Below are 16,567 nucleotides of genomic sequence, written 5' to 3'. Positions count from 1 at the left end.
AGTAAGCCTTTTCCAGAAGCTGTCATCCAAGCCCAAGCCATTATACTACCTCCACCATGCTTGACTGATGAGCTTGTATGTTTTGGATCATGAGCAGATTCTTTCTTTCTCCACACTTTTGTGGCTCATCTCTGTATTTCTTTGGGAATTCCAATCAAACTCTTCTTTGATTGGTGGATTGTGTTGGTGATGTCACTAACTGTCGTTTTGGAGGTTTTTCTTCACAGCTCTCTCAGTGATTGTCATCAGCTGCTATTGTTTCCTTGGTCAACCTGTTCATGTCTGGTTGTTAGTACACCAGTGGTTTCTTTCATTCCAAATTCCAACTTCTTGTATTTGCTATGCCCAGAGCTAGTGGTTTTCCCTCGCCTCAGCTTAAAAATGTCTTGGTTTTTCTCTCAGTGACAACTTTCTGATCATGTTGTTTTATCCTTTTGAACAACAAATGCACAAATTTTCACAGGTGAACCTGAAGATTAAAACCAGATGTAGATGTTCAGAGCTGTTTATTGTTTAAACACTCAATATAACAGGAAACAAGAAACACCCGTCAGTCACATGTTCCAAAGTTTTGTTTTGTTTTGTTTTGTTTTTAATCACTAGAAAAATGGGTGGCTTCAAACAAAAGGTGTCATGTTCTAAGGTGTTTTAATTTTTAATAGATCTAGTTGTAAATATCAGAAATGAAAGCTGAAATTCTGGTTTATCTTCTCATTCTTCTTTTGATCTCAAACCCAAATTGTCCGGTGTATAGCAAAAACAAAATTACTGGTCTTGCTGTTACTTTCGGAGAGGACTGTGTTTATATTTAATCTGTTTATGTTAAGGTTAGATATTGTCAGTGTCGGGCTGTTTTTTTGTTTAGTTTATTTATTTATTTATTTAGAAGTAGCAGCATAATTTCCTTCTTTCATTATGGAAACAACACCTGCTGGTGTTTTTTCAACAAGAAATACCCCGGAGACACCCTCATTATTGTTAGGGTAATGTTGATCCCTCACACCACGCATGAGCAGAAAATTGGCTGGAATATATGTAATGTGCATCTACAGTGCCCTCCACTAATATTGGCACCCTTGGTAAATATGAGCAAAGAAGGCTGTGAAAAATTGTCTTTATTGTTGAACCTTTTGATCTTTTGTTAAAAAAATTCACAAAAATACTCTACTCTTGTGGATTTCAAACAATTGCAAACAAAACCGGTTTATCAAAAAAATGTTTAACTATATGCAACAATTATTGGCACCCTCTTAGTCAATACTTTGTGCTACCTCCCTTTTCCAAGATAACAGCTCTGTCTTCTATAATGCCTGATGAGGTTGGAGAATACATGGCAAGGGAGGCTGATCATCATCATTATTATTATTATTATTATTATTATTATTATTATTATTTTGGGGAGAACCACATATGGGTGTGATCAGGTGTACACACATTTAGCTGTAAAGTGTGGTAGTTAAACTTGAGCTCTAAGGCTAAACATTGACACAAATTTATATGAGCAGGGACACAGGAAGGTGTTTTACAATGGTAGCACTGGAGTTTTAAGCAGGATATCCAAATGATCGTCAAATGATATTTTCTTTTAACAAAGAATGTGTTGAGTACAACAATTATACCACAGTGCAGTTAAATTCTCATATCAGAATGTGTTGACTGACTTATCATTCTTATAGCAACTCATGCACAGGGACTTGTGTTTCTATGTGTTTTTATAGAACAAAAGTGAAGAAGTAATAGTTAATATGGTGAAGTTTACTGTTAGGGGTTGCTGTTTGTTTAACATTTATGGGAGATGTGTCGGCGCTTTGTAAAATCAGCAAGTTTCCCAGCACAGGACTCGGTTCCTGTTTTCAGTTACGCTGCTGGAGCTAAATACAACCATTCCCTCAACAGCCTGCTGTTTTTTCCTCTATGTTAATGAGACAAAAACCACAGCTTGTCATGTTACTGTAAACTCTGTCCTGAAGACTCGAGTGCATACAAACTCAAAAACGTTTGTTTAGCGTATTTATGTTCATCATCATCATCATATTATTATTATTATTATTATTATTATTATTATTATTATGGGAAGGGGGCACGGAGGCTTATTGGTTAGCACGTTTGCCTCACACCTCCGGGGTTGGGGGTTCGATTCCTGCCTCTGCCCTGTGTGCGTGGAGCTTGCATGTTCTCACCATGCTTTGGGGGTTTCCTCCAGGTACTCTGGTTTCCGCCCTTAGTCCTAAAACATGCGTTGCTGGGTGATTGGTGTTTGCAAATTGTCCTTAGTGTGTGATTTTGCCCTGTGATGGGATTGGCACCCCACCTAACGTGTCCCCCACTCTGTGCCCCAAGTCCACTGTGTCGGATAAGTGGTACAGGAAATGGATGGATACTGATAATAATAATAATAATAATAATAATAATAATAATAATAATAATAATATGTTAGCAGTGCAGAGCTGCAGTTACAGATAAAGATGGCTGCAGTCCTTGTAGCTATACGACACTAGCTTTAATAGTTTACAGAAGAGTTTGCCTGAACCTATTTTTTTAAATTCACTTATATGGAGCGTCAACTGTTATACATGATATAAAGCGATGGGGGACATGCTTCCTGTATCCCCAGTGTAAATTACACCTCTGTTCAACACACTACATGTCCTCAGAGTGGCAGTTCCTTCCTGCGCCAAAGTCTGAAGTTCCAGTCTGTGTGCAAAACTGTTGTAATCTATCTCTCTCTCTCTCTCTCGCTCTCTCTCTCTTTCTCTCTCTCTCTATTTGCGTAAAATGTTGCTGCCTCTCCCACTCGGAAATTCCACGAGGAAATGCTGAAACGTGTCCGCCCTTAACACCTGCGCTGTGTTGACATTTCTAAATGTTCTCCTTTTTCATGTTTGCACACACACACATACACACACAGGGCGAGACATGACAGGAGCAGCTGGATATATTACAGGTAAGACAGGCTGAACACCGGATTTTATTTCAATTTCTCCACAGGTAGTGCATATATTGAGTGTGTGAACGTCTCTCTCTCTCTCTCTCTCTCTCTCTCTCTCTCTCTCTCTCTGTCTGTGGAGTTTAACAGTGTATGTGTTAGTTAACAGCATTTTCTATGTGAAACAGAATCGTAATTAAATTAGAAAATATAAAATCAGTTGCTAGGCAATCAACGACACAGAATTGATAGCACTGCAGCAGTTACGTCAGCAGTTTTTCAGCTAGCTAGCAGGAAGTGAAGTCGCACCCACATTAATCTGTTTTTAATAGAGTTTGCCTCACTAATGAGCGCTTTTAAGTTGGTAAATAACAATAAAAACCCAAATGTATGTCATTATTATTAGTATAACTTGTCATCGTTTTGTAAATTGATATCTTGCATAAAACAGTATAGTCAGTTCTCTGATGGGAAAAGTAAACACAAGGGGCCATAACAGATTATACAATTACAAGGCTCTGTAGTTAAATGGCATTAAACTCTAGGTTCATAAACTATTGGATTGATAATCCTGGTGCCCAAACTACATGAATAACTTTTATTAGACTTTAGTGTTTTATGTATAATATTGTATAATGTGTGCATATATATATGTCACGATAGCAAAAATCTAGTAGTCAGTACCGATACCACCAAAAGTACACAAAACTCGATACCAAAGTAGATAAAAATAATCTAAAAATGGTATAAAAAATAACATTTAAAAAAAATGATTAAAAACTCTCCTGGAGGACATCCTCCTCTGGCTGATACTGGCAAAGAGAGAGAGATTTTAGTTATCAAACACTCTGACAATGAGTGGAGGCTACAGTGGAGGTGCAGCACTCCTAAACACACGTGCGTGCACACACACACCCACCCCAAATGCTCTGAATGCAAGCATTAGTTTAAATTCACTGAGACGATGGCAGGCCAAAAAGATTTATTAAAAGCTTGAACATTTCAATAATTATTAGTGACATTAGTCTACATTTTGCTGACAGGACACAGGCTGAATGGCGATGGATGGTGGCCCATTAGGAGCTAGTTTATAACATTGCAATGCATTAGCGTCGTTAACACATAACAGGCTATCACTAACATTACATGGATCATAACGTTAGCTGGTTTCACGGCCACAATGGCAGCTGCCTCAAACAAACATAATATTGGGACCGTCTTTCAGGTGCTTCGCCAAATTCCAGGTGTTTCCTCGCTTTGTTTGAAATGAACGATAGCAACAGTTGCACACCGGCTTCAGAGCATCAATTATATGTTTGTTATCATCTACCACGAATGCGAAGTATTTCCATAGTCCATACCACTTTTCCTCTCAGCGAGTCGCGGTGGAGCTAAACTTCTGTAGTTTTTCCCGTGTGTTTGTAGTTGTTGTTCTTCTTCTTCACCACTTGTGGACCCACTAAAACACTTGTGTGTATTTGCTGCCTACATCAGGTCCGTAAGAATTGCAACTACGGTACCTTAATTACGACCGGTTCCAACGTTACTCCAGAATTACAAGTACCATCACGTTTTAAGAAAGTATCGGTTCTTGTGACATCCCTAGTTTTGAGAAATATGCTAGAATGCTTGGGAGCTGAGACACTGTTTTCTGAAATGTATGGAAGCAACTTAGAAAAACTATTAGAGCATTACAATCAATCATCTCTAATTACATTATACATGTTCCACATCTGACAAACACACAGTTGGGGAACAAGCGTGTCAGGAAAGTTTATTAATGATAACACTGCAAACATAAGAACAATAAATTTACATTTACATTTATTCATTTAGCAGACGCTTTTATCCAAAGCGACTTACAAATGAGAAAATACAAGCAATTATCACAGAGATTTACATAATGCTTCTAGGAGCCATGTTTAAAGGGATTCATGTGGTTCATCTTTGCCCTCATCTTCACCCATGCCCATGGGTATGTCTTTCTCGCTCCCAAGTTGGGCTTTACTATGATAGAAAGTGATGTAGATCCTCCTCCAGCCAAACTTCTTGGCCAGCATCTCTATTTCGGGTGTGATATCATCACCGCAACGCCGCACTTCCTGCTCCCAGAATTCATTAGAGTCACACAGCTGGACACACACAGACAAAATTTACTGCCACTCATGTCCTTGTCTTAAGCTAATAATAAGGCAACTTTGGATGTGTAGGGGCATTTAGGATGGATATAAGCTAGACATGAATTCTGCAGTTTGGGATAAAGATTTAAAACTTTTGGTTCTAACATTTGGGATGTAACCTTAAAATAGTTAATGTTCCAGTAAACCACTAAGAAGACATAAATTTAGCTGGCATGCCTGTTGGGGAAAAATAAACATGAATTTTTGAGTTTGGGATGAAGCCTTGAAATCTAACACTTTCTAGACATAAATTATAATGTTTGGTACAGGCCCTTAATGTTCTATTAAGATCACTAAGATGAACCCTAATATTTTGCATGAAACAATAGCCAACGTTTCCCCAGGAACACTAAGTAGAACCCTATTGTTTGGGTGCTCTGACCTTCCTGAAACGGCGTGAGGTCTGTCTGAGGTGGTAGATATCCTGGTAGCTCATATAGGAAAGAAAACGCAGCAGCAGCTTATCAGGCAAACGCTCCAGATAATCAAACCTCCCTTCACAGAGGCCAAGTGTGTACTCCAGGAGCTGTGACCCAAGCACCATACCAACTTGTTCTAAATGTGCGCACACACACACACATGCACACTGTATACCATAAAGGTACATTTTTGCTCCTCAAAATGTAAACGTGACATCAAAGAGATATCATGATTTCTAAAGGTTTTACAATGGTTGATAAAGATGTTTCATCTACATCAGGGGTGTATAATCTAATCTTATCCGGATAGGGCCGGTGTGGGTGCGGGTTTTCATTCCAACCAAGCAGAAGCCACATCTGAGTCTATTGAAAACCAAGCTCAACTGATTAGACAGGTGGAATTAGGAGTGGCTCCTGCTTGATTGGAATGAAAACCTGCACCCACACCGGCCCTTTGTGGATAAGATTGGACACTCCTGCTCTACATGCACCAGGTAAACCAAAGGTACAAAAGACGTACCCTTGAGGGTCCCATCCCAGTAACAAAGATTTGAACCCTGTAAATTATATGTGAATACCATTTTACTGACAATGTATAATCAAACTTCCTGAAACATTTATAATAAGAATAATAATTATTATTATTATTAGTAGTAGTAGTAGTACTATTAGTAGTAGTACAAGATAAAATATAATAGAACAAAATATAAAAATATAATATAGTATAATGGAACAAAATTACAGGATTAAAGAAATTAATATTTGAGGTATTAGGCCTACATTATTATCTGCCGTTTTATATACAGTTAATTATTTGTACAGTGGGCATGTATACATTGTTATTGCTGGGTTTTTTTTATAACTCATAATACTTGATTAATTAGCCTATTTTAAATGTATTTTTATGATATATCAACTGTTCTGGTATATAATAATGCTAGATATCTGTAAGTTCCCTTAAAGCATCAATAAAGTATCTGATAGATCTATCCATCTGTCTATCTATTTATCTATTTATATGTCTGTCTGGCTTAGTGGTTAGCACGTTAGGGGTTCGATTCCCGCCGCGGTCCTGTGTGTGTGGCGTTTCCGTGTTCTCCGTGCTCCGGGTACTCCGGTTTCCTCCCCCAGTCCAAAGACATGCACGATAGGCTGATTGACATGTCCAAAGTGTGAAAGTGTGTGTGTGTGTGTGTGAATATGTATGTGAGTGTGTCCTGTGATGGATTGGCACCCCCTCCAGGGTGTATCCCTCCTTGTGCCTGATGCTTCTGGTTTTCCGTGACCCAGCAGGATAAATCGTATAGAAAATGGATGTCTGTCTGTTTTTCAGAATCTTACTCTGTAGCCTCTCATCATTTAGAAACTCCTTATGACTCTGTTTCATTTCTCCGGGCAACGTGCTTTGCAACTTAACATGCAGAGAAATCTTCCACCACCTCCATATTACCTTCACACACACACACACACACACACACACACACACACACACACACACACACACACACACACACACACACGAGAAAGACGAACACTTATGAAGTATGTTGCGTTTCAGTGGAAACTTTTATGCTATACTGGACTTTTACCACCTCTTCCTTTACCTATTTCTGTACACAACTTGTTATAAACAGATTATAAAATTGCTACTCATGTAAATGATCATACCTGTGTTTTTGTTACATCGAGCTGAAAGAAATCTTTAGAAGGAGCAGGGGCCTGACCACTGGTCTCAAACAGTAACTCGGGCAGCAGGGACGCCATGTTTGTTGCTATTGCCAATGGTTACCATGACAACAAGAGCCACCGGTTTAGCTGCTTGCTATCGAAAGTTCTTTATTTATCGTTCATAGGGTGTGTGCTGGGTCATTCTGAACGTTACTAGTAAATAATTAGTTATTAATCACGTTACAAAGAACACATTATATATATATATATATATATATATATATATATATATATATATATATATATATATATATATATATATATATACGTAGTCAAGGGGTATATTACACTTATACTGACAACAAAGTGATATTTTATTATACACTTATAATACAAAACCGCTTTAACATTTTTGTGCACGTAAAATCTGTTTTGTTTTAAATTCACTGTCACACAGGACTGTTTTGAAACAGAACACAGGTCGCGCCACTGTTCAAGTGACGTCACTGTCTCTCTTACTGCGCTTGCGTGAAAATTGCGCGCATGCGTCGTTTACATCGTGCGCGGCTGATCCGGTAGTGATCGGCCTCGTCTCAAAAACACTACACATTAGACGTACATCCTAGGTAGTCGTGGAAGCCATTATTTCGCACCCTATATAGTGCACTTATATAGACAGCAGGGTGTTGTTTGAAATTTAGCCCACGGTAATCTTAGTGGAGCTGCTGCAACTGTCTGTAACAGCAACTAAACAACACTGCAACAGCATCAAACATAGGTAATAACACTGTTTACCAGCGTCTTCAGTACATAACGAGTTTGTGCGGATGAAAGTTAAAGTGATATGTGTGCTGACGAACGGAAAACAGCGAGCTTTTCGTGGACAAAAACACGGTTTCCAGTTGTCGAAATCATGTTCCTGACTTTTTAAAATTATTATTATTATTATTATCATTATTATTATTATTATTATTATTATTATTATTTTGTATGCCTGTGATGCAATGAAGGATCAGAGCCATATCGCTTTGTGGTGCTGGTAGACACACAACACACCGCTGGAATCGTGTCTTGTCAACGTCGCTTGACAACCCACTTGAATTAACTTGACTTGACTTAATCAATGCACAGTCAAATATCGGTATCCTCCGCCTTTAGTTCCCACTGCCCGGGTTCCCACCAAGCTACATCTCTGCAGTACATACGTCCTGGTACAACCCCAGTTCCAAAAAGATTGGGACACTGTGTAAAATGTAGTTAAAAACAGAATGCAATGATTTGCAAATCTCATAAACCCATGTTATTCATAGAACATAGAAAACATCAAATGTTTAAACTGAGGAACTGTACCATTTTAAGGAAAAAATAAGGTAATTTTGAATTTGATGTCCGCAACATGTCTCAAAAAAGTTGGGACGGGGAAACAAGAAGCTAGAAAATTAAGTGTTACTAAAAAGAAACAGCTAGAGGAACATTTTGCAACTAAGTAGGTTAATTGGTAACAGGTCAGTAATATGATTGGGTATAAAAAGAGTATCTTATAGAGGTAAAGATGGGATGAAATCTGGATGAAGCTCTAAAACCTGTATATACCTTTCAGCATTGATAGTGCCATTCCAGATGTGCAAGCTGCTATTCCATAGGCACTAATGCACCCCCATACCATCAGAGATGCAGGTTTTTGAACTGAGCGCTGATAAAAACCGGATGGTCCCTCTCCTCTTTAGTCCTCTTTAGTTTAGAGGACGTGGAGTCCATGATTTCCAAAACGAATCTCAAATTTGGATTTTCCACTTTGCCTCAGTCCATTTTAAATGAGCTTTGGCCCAGAGAAGACGGTGGTGTTTCTGGATCATGTTCACATATGGCTTCTTCTTTGCATGATAGAGCTTTAACCAGCATTTGTGGATGGTATGGCGAACTGTGTTCACAGACAGTGAGTTCTGGAGGTGTTTCTGAGCCCATGCAGTGATTTCCATTACAGAATCATGCCTGTTTTTAATGCAGCGCCGCCTGAGGGCCCGAAAATCACGGGCATGCAATATTAATTTTCACCCTTGTCCCTTGCCCACAGAGATTTCTACAGATTCTCGGAATCTTTTGATGATATTATGTACTGTAGATGATGAGATATTCATAGTCTTCACAATTTTAAGTTGAGGAACATTATTCTGAAATTGTTCCACAAATTGTAGACTCAGTTTTTTGCAGATTAGTGAACCTCTGCCCATCTTTACTTCTGAAAGACTGTCTCTCTAGGATACTCTTTTTTTATACACAATCATGTTACTGACCTGTTGCCAATTAACCTCCAGGTCAACAACTGACGGTGATCCCCCGCAGTGCGTGGAAGGCAGTGGATGTTCAGACGAGAGAAAGATTACACGAACCTGCTGATAAGCTTATTATCCATCACACGGCACTGTGGAGTTGCTGGAGTCCTACGCAGAGCGTCGCTCAGCTAATACACATTCAGCAAGCACACATCCACGAGCGCAGCTTCACAGACATCGGCTACAAGTTAGTGAATATTGCTATGGTTAACCTTCCTGCAATGTGTAATTTTATTTGTTCTTGTTTCTCTTGTCTGTAAATAATCTGTGGAGCACAGTGTGTGTCTCGGTTGTTCTAAAATGCTGCGATCATTACAACTGAATGCTGGGATTCGAAGAAAACTGTTCATTTTGCATGTTTAGCTTTTTGGTGGACCAGGCTGGTGTGGTGTATGAAGGCCGTGGCTGGGGCATCGTAGGAGCACATGCAAAAACACATAACCATACCTCTGTTGGTGTTGCTTTTATGGGCAACTTTAATGGTGAGCGCACAAACCTGGCACAATGACACATTCCTCTCTCATGTTAAATCTTGTTTTAGCATTCAGTTGATGTATTGGTGTGATTTTCCTCCTGTCAGATGAGTCGCCGAGCTTGCAGGCTCTGTCATCCCTGTGTGCTTTGATCCAGCATGGACTGGCCAAGGGATATTTACAGCCCAACTTCGTGATTTTGGGACACAGAGACGTTGCAGACACACAGTGTCCAGGAGAGAAGCTGTATTCCTCACTACACACACTCAAGACACTAATAAACCACACATCGTGATGCTTTTATTGTCTAAAACGGATGTTTTAATGCCTCTTGCACACTGCACTGTATTTTGTTTATATTTCATGAAATCCTTGTGTGTGTTTTATTTGTTGGTTTCTACTCAAATTGTATAGTTTGTCCCAATCTTTTTTTTTTGGCCAAAGTGAAATCATTTCTTTCTTTTAAAAACTCTTTAAATGGGTCTTTATATGGGTATTAGCCAGTCATCTCTTGCCCGGTTCAGAATGCTGCTTGCAGGCGTCTTGACTGGTGTTCGGAAATGTCAACATATCACTCCTGTTTTAGTTTCTCTGCACTGGTTGCCAGTTCATTATAGAATTGAGTTTAAAGTGTTATTCCTTGTAGTTTGTTATTTTGTCTATGGTTTATTATTTGTTTTTCTTTTGTAATCATTGTACAGCACATTCGTCAACTGTTGTTTTTTAATTGCACTCTATAAATAAACTGATATTGACATTGACAAATCCAATTAAAACACACTAAAGTTATTTCAGATTCTAAATTTAATGACCCATCATTAGATACTCGAAGATAATGTTTTCATAACAGTGAAAATAATGCATATTAATGCATGTTCTTTTTATGCAGTGATTTTTGTTCTTTTATTGGAAGAGTGATCATAATTCTGGACAGCATTGTAAATAAAAAACATATAGGGGAGAACCAGACACAGGTAAATACACTGACTAAACAGCTCAATGACTAAATGACTTTAAAAAAAGCATATGGTACTTCACCTAATGTTCTGTCAGCTGGCTAACTAACCAACAACAACCAAAACCCTGGTATGAAGGAGTATAACTAAATGTAAAATGATATGGAATTACAATCTGCTCAACAAACCTTTCAATAGAAACATTGCATATCTTTTTGTGCGATTTTTGTGTTCAAATTTCAACTATCTTACAGTATACTCCCTCAAACATGCACCCAAGCTGAGATGATCTGCAAGGCTGCAGCTACATGCTAAAAATACACATCAAACACAACAGAGGGTGTTATCATATCACATATACATGGTGTGCGGTCAGATTTTCAACACAAATAGCCAATGTGTTATAAGGTGTGACAGATATGTTTGTTTTGTCCTGTGGGCACAGTGACGAGCTAACTCCAAAGGGTAAACTCAACAAATGAGCATGTCTGTCATTTCAATTTATCATCAGTTGATCATCTCTTATGAGGTGTTGTGGAAAACAATCTTTCCAGCCTAACAAAAAACTTCAGAGACAGAGGGTTAGTAGATGTCAAAAAGTAATCAAACTTTATTGAAACAATAAAGTGAGACAGTCTGCAGAAAGTCTGAATTATACATACACAAACATGTCTTTTTATACTTTTCTGAAGCAGTAAATTTATCCCTAGGCAGGGTATTCATCTCTTCTTTCTAAAAACAAACAAATCTCCATCACCTTAATTAATTATTCATGTCTATATGATATCTTATGTTTGTGATGCATGCGCTGTCAGTTGGATTTTCTTAAAGGTTTTATTGAGACGTTCATTTTCTGCAGTGCATGCGCCTTGCGTTGAATTTTCTGAAATGTTTTATCAGGACAGGGTTTTTACTCTGCCCCAAAATTCACCCTTATACCTTAATTATTTTCTGGCTCTAGTCCCAGCCTGGTACACTTCATCCTGGAAGTCTTATCTGTTATTTTGACACTGGTTTGCAAGCTTAAAGGGCTTTGATTGGAAACAATGTTCTGGTGAATGTCTAATTGCTAATTTATTGCCATAGAGCTGCTTTAGACAGGAAGTACAGAGATACAGAAAAACAGTAAACATAGAAGTCTTCTAGCTCAGAACACACTTAGGATATAACTTGATAAAAAAGTGTTCTATGGTTTTAGATTATGCCTCTAATATTGATTATACATATAGATTATGCTTGTTAACAAATATTGTTTATACATATAGATTATGCTTGATTATACATGATTATTAGATTATGCTTCCAAGTAATAATTGTAAATGTTGGTTATACATATTGATTGTACTTTATTAACATATCCAAATGGATAAAATCTAAATGTTAGTTACACATATTGATTACAGTTTATCAATATATTCTATGAAGTCCATCTTGGAACAAAAGTCAAATATAAAGTCAAGATTCATTTATTGAATGTTAGCATTTCTTAAACATTTAACAGCTTTGTAGGTTAAATTTAGCTCTCTGTTGTAGAGCGACAGTAGCCTCAGATTTCTGTTCTTGTCTGACAGGCGTGAAACGCGATGTGGTCCTCTGCTGTCATAGTCCATGTCCCTCAAAGTTCGGCATGTTGTTGGTTCTGAGATGCTTTTCTGCTCGCTGTGGCTGTTGAGTGGTTATTTGAGTTACTGTATACTTCCCAGTTTGGAGTGTCTCATCTAGCCTTCCTCAGCAAGGTGTTTCTGTCTGCAGAACAGAGGTTTATCAAAATATATATATATAATTGTTAAATATAGGTGTGCAACAATTAAAATGATATTTTACATTTTATTAGTAGTTGCATCTTGGGGTCAGAAAGTCTCCAAAACTACAATCTGAAGTCACCTACATCACCACAAGTTGTTTGGAAGGGTTTCATGAAAAAAGCCTCTACTCTCATCCAAAAACAAACTCAAGCATCTTCAGTTTTCCTGACACTACTGGAACTTCAAATGGGATTGGGTTCTATGGTGATGAAACCAAAATACAGCTTTTTGGTAATAAACACCAGAGGTGTTTATTTTTTGCGCACACAGAGAGGTAGTCATATGGAAAAGTACCTCATGCCCACGGTTAAATATGACGGTGGCTCTCTAATGTTTTGGGGATGTTTTTCTGCCAGAGGACCTGGACAATTTGTTAGGATACATGGCATCATGGACTCTATCAAATATCAACAGATATTGATCCAAAACATACATCAAAATCAACACAAAAATGGTTTACTGACCACAAAATCAAGGTCCTGTCATGGCCATCCCAGTCCCCTGACTTGAAACCCACTGACTACGTTTACATGGACAGCAGTAATCTAATTATTGAGCTTATTCTAAATAAGATAATAATATGATTAAGGTGTTTATAAGAGTCGCTTTTAGGATATTCCTTTCATTTTCCCGTTTTACATGTTATAGAACATAGATCGATTAACAGCACACGTCATCACATCCTCACGCCACGCCGTCCGACGTCCCTCCAGAATTTCACGTATCAGCATACAGTTGGTCTTCGTTATGGTACCGTATACAGTTTTGGGTGTTTCATTTTTCATTTCAAGCTTCAAGTGCAGTTAATTATTTGTCATGCTGCGCGTGCTAATAGATGACTGCTTGAAGTCATGGGCTGCATCCCAAACCGTGTACTTACCTACTATATAGTAGCTGATGTACATGTATTTGTCCTACTATATAGTATGTAAGTACAGTTTCGGACGCAACCGTGATCTCTTGTTTGCCGTCAAAAGGTTGAGCACTGCCGTGTGTGCGTGTCCTGTCGCAAAATGTGGCAAAAACTCCCACATGACGTTAATAGTGTGTTTAAGGTGTGCGATTTAAACAGGAATACTCCACGTCTTAATTCGATTTGTGTTTACTTCGAGTATGACTTTAGTCGGATTAACGTAATCAATAATCACTGTTTACATGGTAGTTTCTTAATCAGAGTATCGTCTTAATCGGGTTAATATCGGATTATTGTTGTCCATGTAAACGTACTGATAGAAAACCTGTGAGGTGAACTGAAGAGGAGAGACCACCAGCGTGGACCTCGAAATTTGAAGGATCTGGATAGGTTCTGTATAGAGAAATGGCCTCAGATCCCTTGCCATGTATTCTCCAACCTCATCAGGCATTATAAGAGAAGACTCAGAGCTGTTATCTTGGCAAAAGGAGGTAGCACAAAGTATTGACTAAAAGGGTGACAATAATTGTTGCACACCTATATTTAACAAAGTTGTTTTTTTTTTTTTTTTTTGATAAACCTGTGTTTTGTTTGCAATTGTTTGATATCCACAAGAGTAGAGTATTTTTGTGAATTGTTTTAACAAAAGATCAAAACGTTAATCAATAAAAACTATTTTTCACAGCTTTCTTTGCTCATATTTACCAAAGGTGCCAATATTAGTGGAGGGCACTGTGTGGATTTAATTAAATCAGATTAAATTGTTAGAGGGGGATTTTAAGCTGTCATATGGTCATGTTACAGTGTACCGCACATGTTACACAACGTCTTGAACCCTAAGTACTTTTGCACAAATTTGAGAAAGAAAAAAAAGGGTTAGGTTGTACCCCGCTCTCCCCTAAATTAAGATAAAGTACACTGCCACCAAGTGACTTGAATGCACCTGACGTCATAATCATTACTTCCCAACTCGTAAATACGAACTTCTAGGAGGACTTGAAGGCACAGAAGGTTTATAGTGAAACCCGGTGTGAATGGACTGAGGGTGATGAATCCGGGGTTAAATATATATTAAAATGTCCTGTGTCTTGGGGCACATGGGGAGGGGCATGAAGCGGGCCGGGTCAGAATGATTGTGTCGGGGTTGATGAGGTTTTATTGGTTCAGAAGTGTTAAGTCCAGCTTCGGAGTGTGTCCATCATCCGGAGAGACGCAGAGCTCTGATTTCACATTTCGTTAATATAAATGTATGGAGGAGATGAAGTTTTCCACATGTCCTCCTCCTCCTTCTGCATCAGCGGTCGGAGGGAGTGAAGGAGCAGTGAAGGAGGAGAACTGTCCGTTCAGCTTCAATGCGTTCATCATGATGGCGATCCAGCAGAGTCCTCAGCGCCGCCTCACGCTCAGCGGCATTTATGACTTTATCACAGAAAACTTCCCGTACAACCGTCACCGGAACCGGCGCGGCTGGCAGAACTCAATCCGCCACCACCTGAGCCTAAACCGGAGCTTCATCAAAGTGCCGCGCCGCTACGACGACCCGGGAAAAGGCAGCTACTGGACACTCGATCCGTCCGGCGACCGCGACCGCGACCACGACCACTTCATCAGTGGTACAGGCACGCGCAACATGCGGTGGCTTTGCGCGCGCTCCAACCTGGTGCTGAGACAGAGCGACACCCCGGGGCTCGTGCTGCTGGGTTCATACTCCTGGCTCCATACTCGTGGCTCGGTCAACCTTCCTGTTTCAGCCTCAACTCACAGCTAAGCAACATCATCTTACTTTACCGAACGCATCTAAACTAATCTTTTCTCTCTCTGTCTCTCTGTCTCTCTCTCTCTCTCTCTCACATACACACACACACACACACACACACACACACACACACACACACACACACACACTTTCCCCCTCCTCCACAGCGCGCCGAGTTTCACTTACTGCCCCTTTAACCACAGCACTGCATGCGCTTTGTAGGGAAAAACACATTATTTCTTCTTCTTCTCCTTCTATTATCATTATTATTATTTAAGTACAAGTGATATAAAATAATCCAGCTGAAAGATTGAACATGTTATAGCTTAAATACATTATAAAACATTAAACGCATTAAGATTTTATTTCCATCTATCTATCTATCTATCTATCTATCTATATCTGTCTGTCTATCTATATCTATCTGTCTGTCTGTCTATCTATATCTCTATCTATCTCTAGCTGTCTGTCTGTCTATCTATATCTCTATCTATCTCTGTCTGTCTGTCTGTCTATCTATCCAGCTGCCTATCCATCACCTGTCCATACAATCATCCATCAGTCCATCCATCCATCTATTCTACAAGGCTTCTGTAACCTGTGTGAAAAACTGCACCTGCATGCCAGACTAATCTAATTTATACACATTTGAAAGACATACTGTTTAAACAGTTAATCAGATATTATTATTATTATTATCATCGTTATTATTAATATTAATATTATCCGATACAGAGTGATAGGCAGACTGTTATTGTTATGGTTTATTTGTTGTTGTTTTTATTGTCATTTTACAAGGTTTTCTTAGTATGCCCTCAATTAAAATTATTTTGTTGTTGAATATCAGCTTATTTCAATCAGTTTGTTTTAATGGTCATAAATTATAAAGGACCACATTCAGAGTCTAATAACAGTGAAGGGTTAATACTGAAATTCATTCTGAAAAACAATAGGAAGTGCTCGATCAAGTGCTATTTTGTTTGCTAATAATGAGGATGGAAGCCATATTGTTACAGTTTTTCCTCAATCGCTTTGGTGCATTTCTCAGATCACAAATGAAATTTTCCAAACTTCTTGTTCATACTCCACATCATCTAGTCACTCGTGCACATCATAAAACCAATTTCTCATTCTTTTG

The 16,567-nt window shown here is 38.7% G+C and overlaps 2 protein-coding genes across 2 annotated transcripts; one reads left to right on the top strand and one right to left on the bottom strand.

Annotated features, from left to right (window-relative positions):
• The first annotated feature begins 2,733 nt into the window (after positions 1-2,733).
• pglyrp5 (peptidoglycan recognition protein 5) lies at positions 2,734-10,788 on the top strand. Its single transcript, XM_017466181.3, has 4 exons — positions 2,734-2,944; positions 9,509-9,713; positions 9,890-10,008; positions 10,107-10,788. The coding sequence occupies exons 1-4, from the start codon at positions 2,917-2,919 to the stop codon at positions 10,292-10,294; spliced, it is 540 nt and encodes a 179-aa protein (XP_017321670.1). The 5' UTR covers positions 2,734-2,916; the 3' UTR covers positions 10,295-10,788.
• LOC108264555 (F-box only protein 36) lies at positions 4,734-7,328 on the bottom strand. The gene is made up of 4 exons (XM_047153169.2): positions 7,194-7,328; positions 6,867-6,975; positions 5,489-5,661; positions 4,734-5,058 (listed from the first exon to the last, which is right to left on the bottom strand). Exons 1-4 carry the CDS (start codon positions 7,287-7,289, stop codon positions 4,849-4,851), a joined length of 588 nt encoding a protein of 195 aa, XP_047009125.2. The 5' UTR covers positions 7,290-7,328; the 3' UTR covers positions 4,734-4,848.
• Positions 10,789-16,567: the final 5,779 nt, after the last annotated feature.

Source organism: Ictalurus punctatus, chromosome 4 (genome assembly GCF_001660625.3).
Source record: "Ictalurus punctatus breed USDA103 chromosome 4, Coco_2.0, whole genome shotgun sequence".
Lineage (NCBI taxonomy): Eukaryota > Metazoa > Chordata > Actinopteri > Siluriformes > Ictaluridae > Ictalurus > Ictalurus punctatus.
The sequence above is the reverse complement of the archived record's forward strand: the minus strand, read 5'-3'. Positions and strand labels throughout refer to the sequence as shown.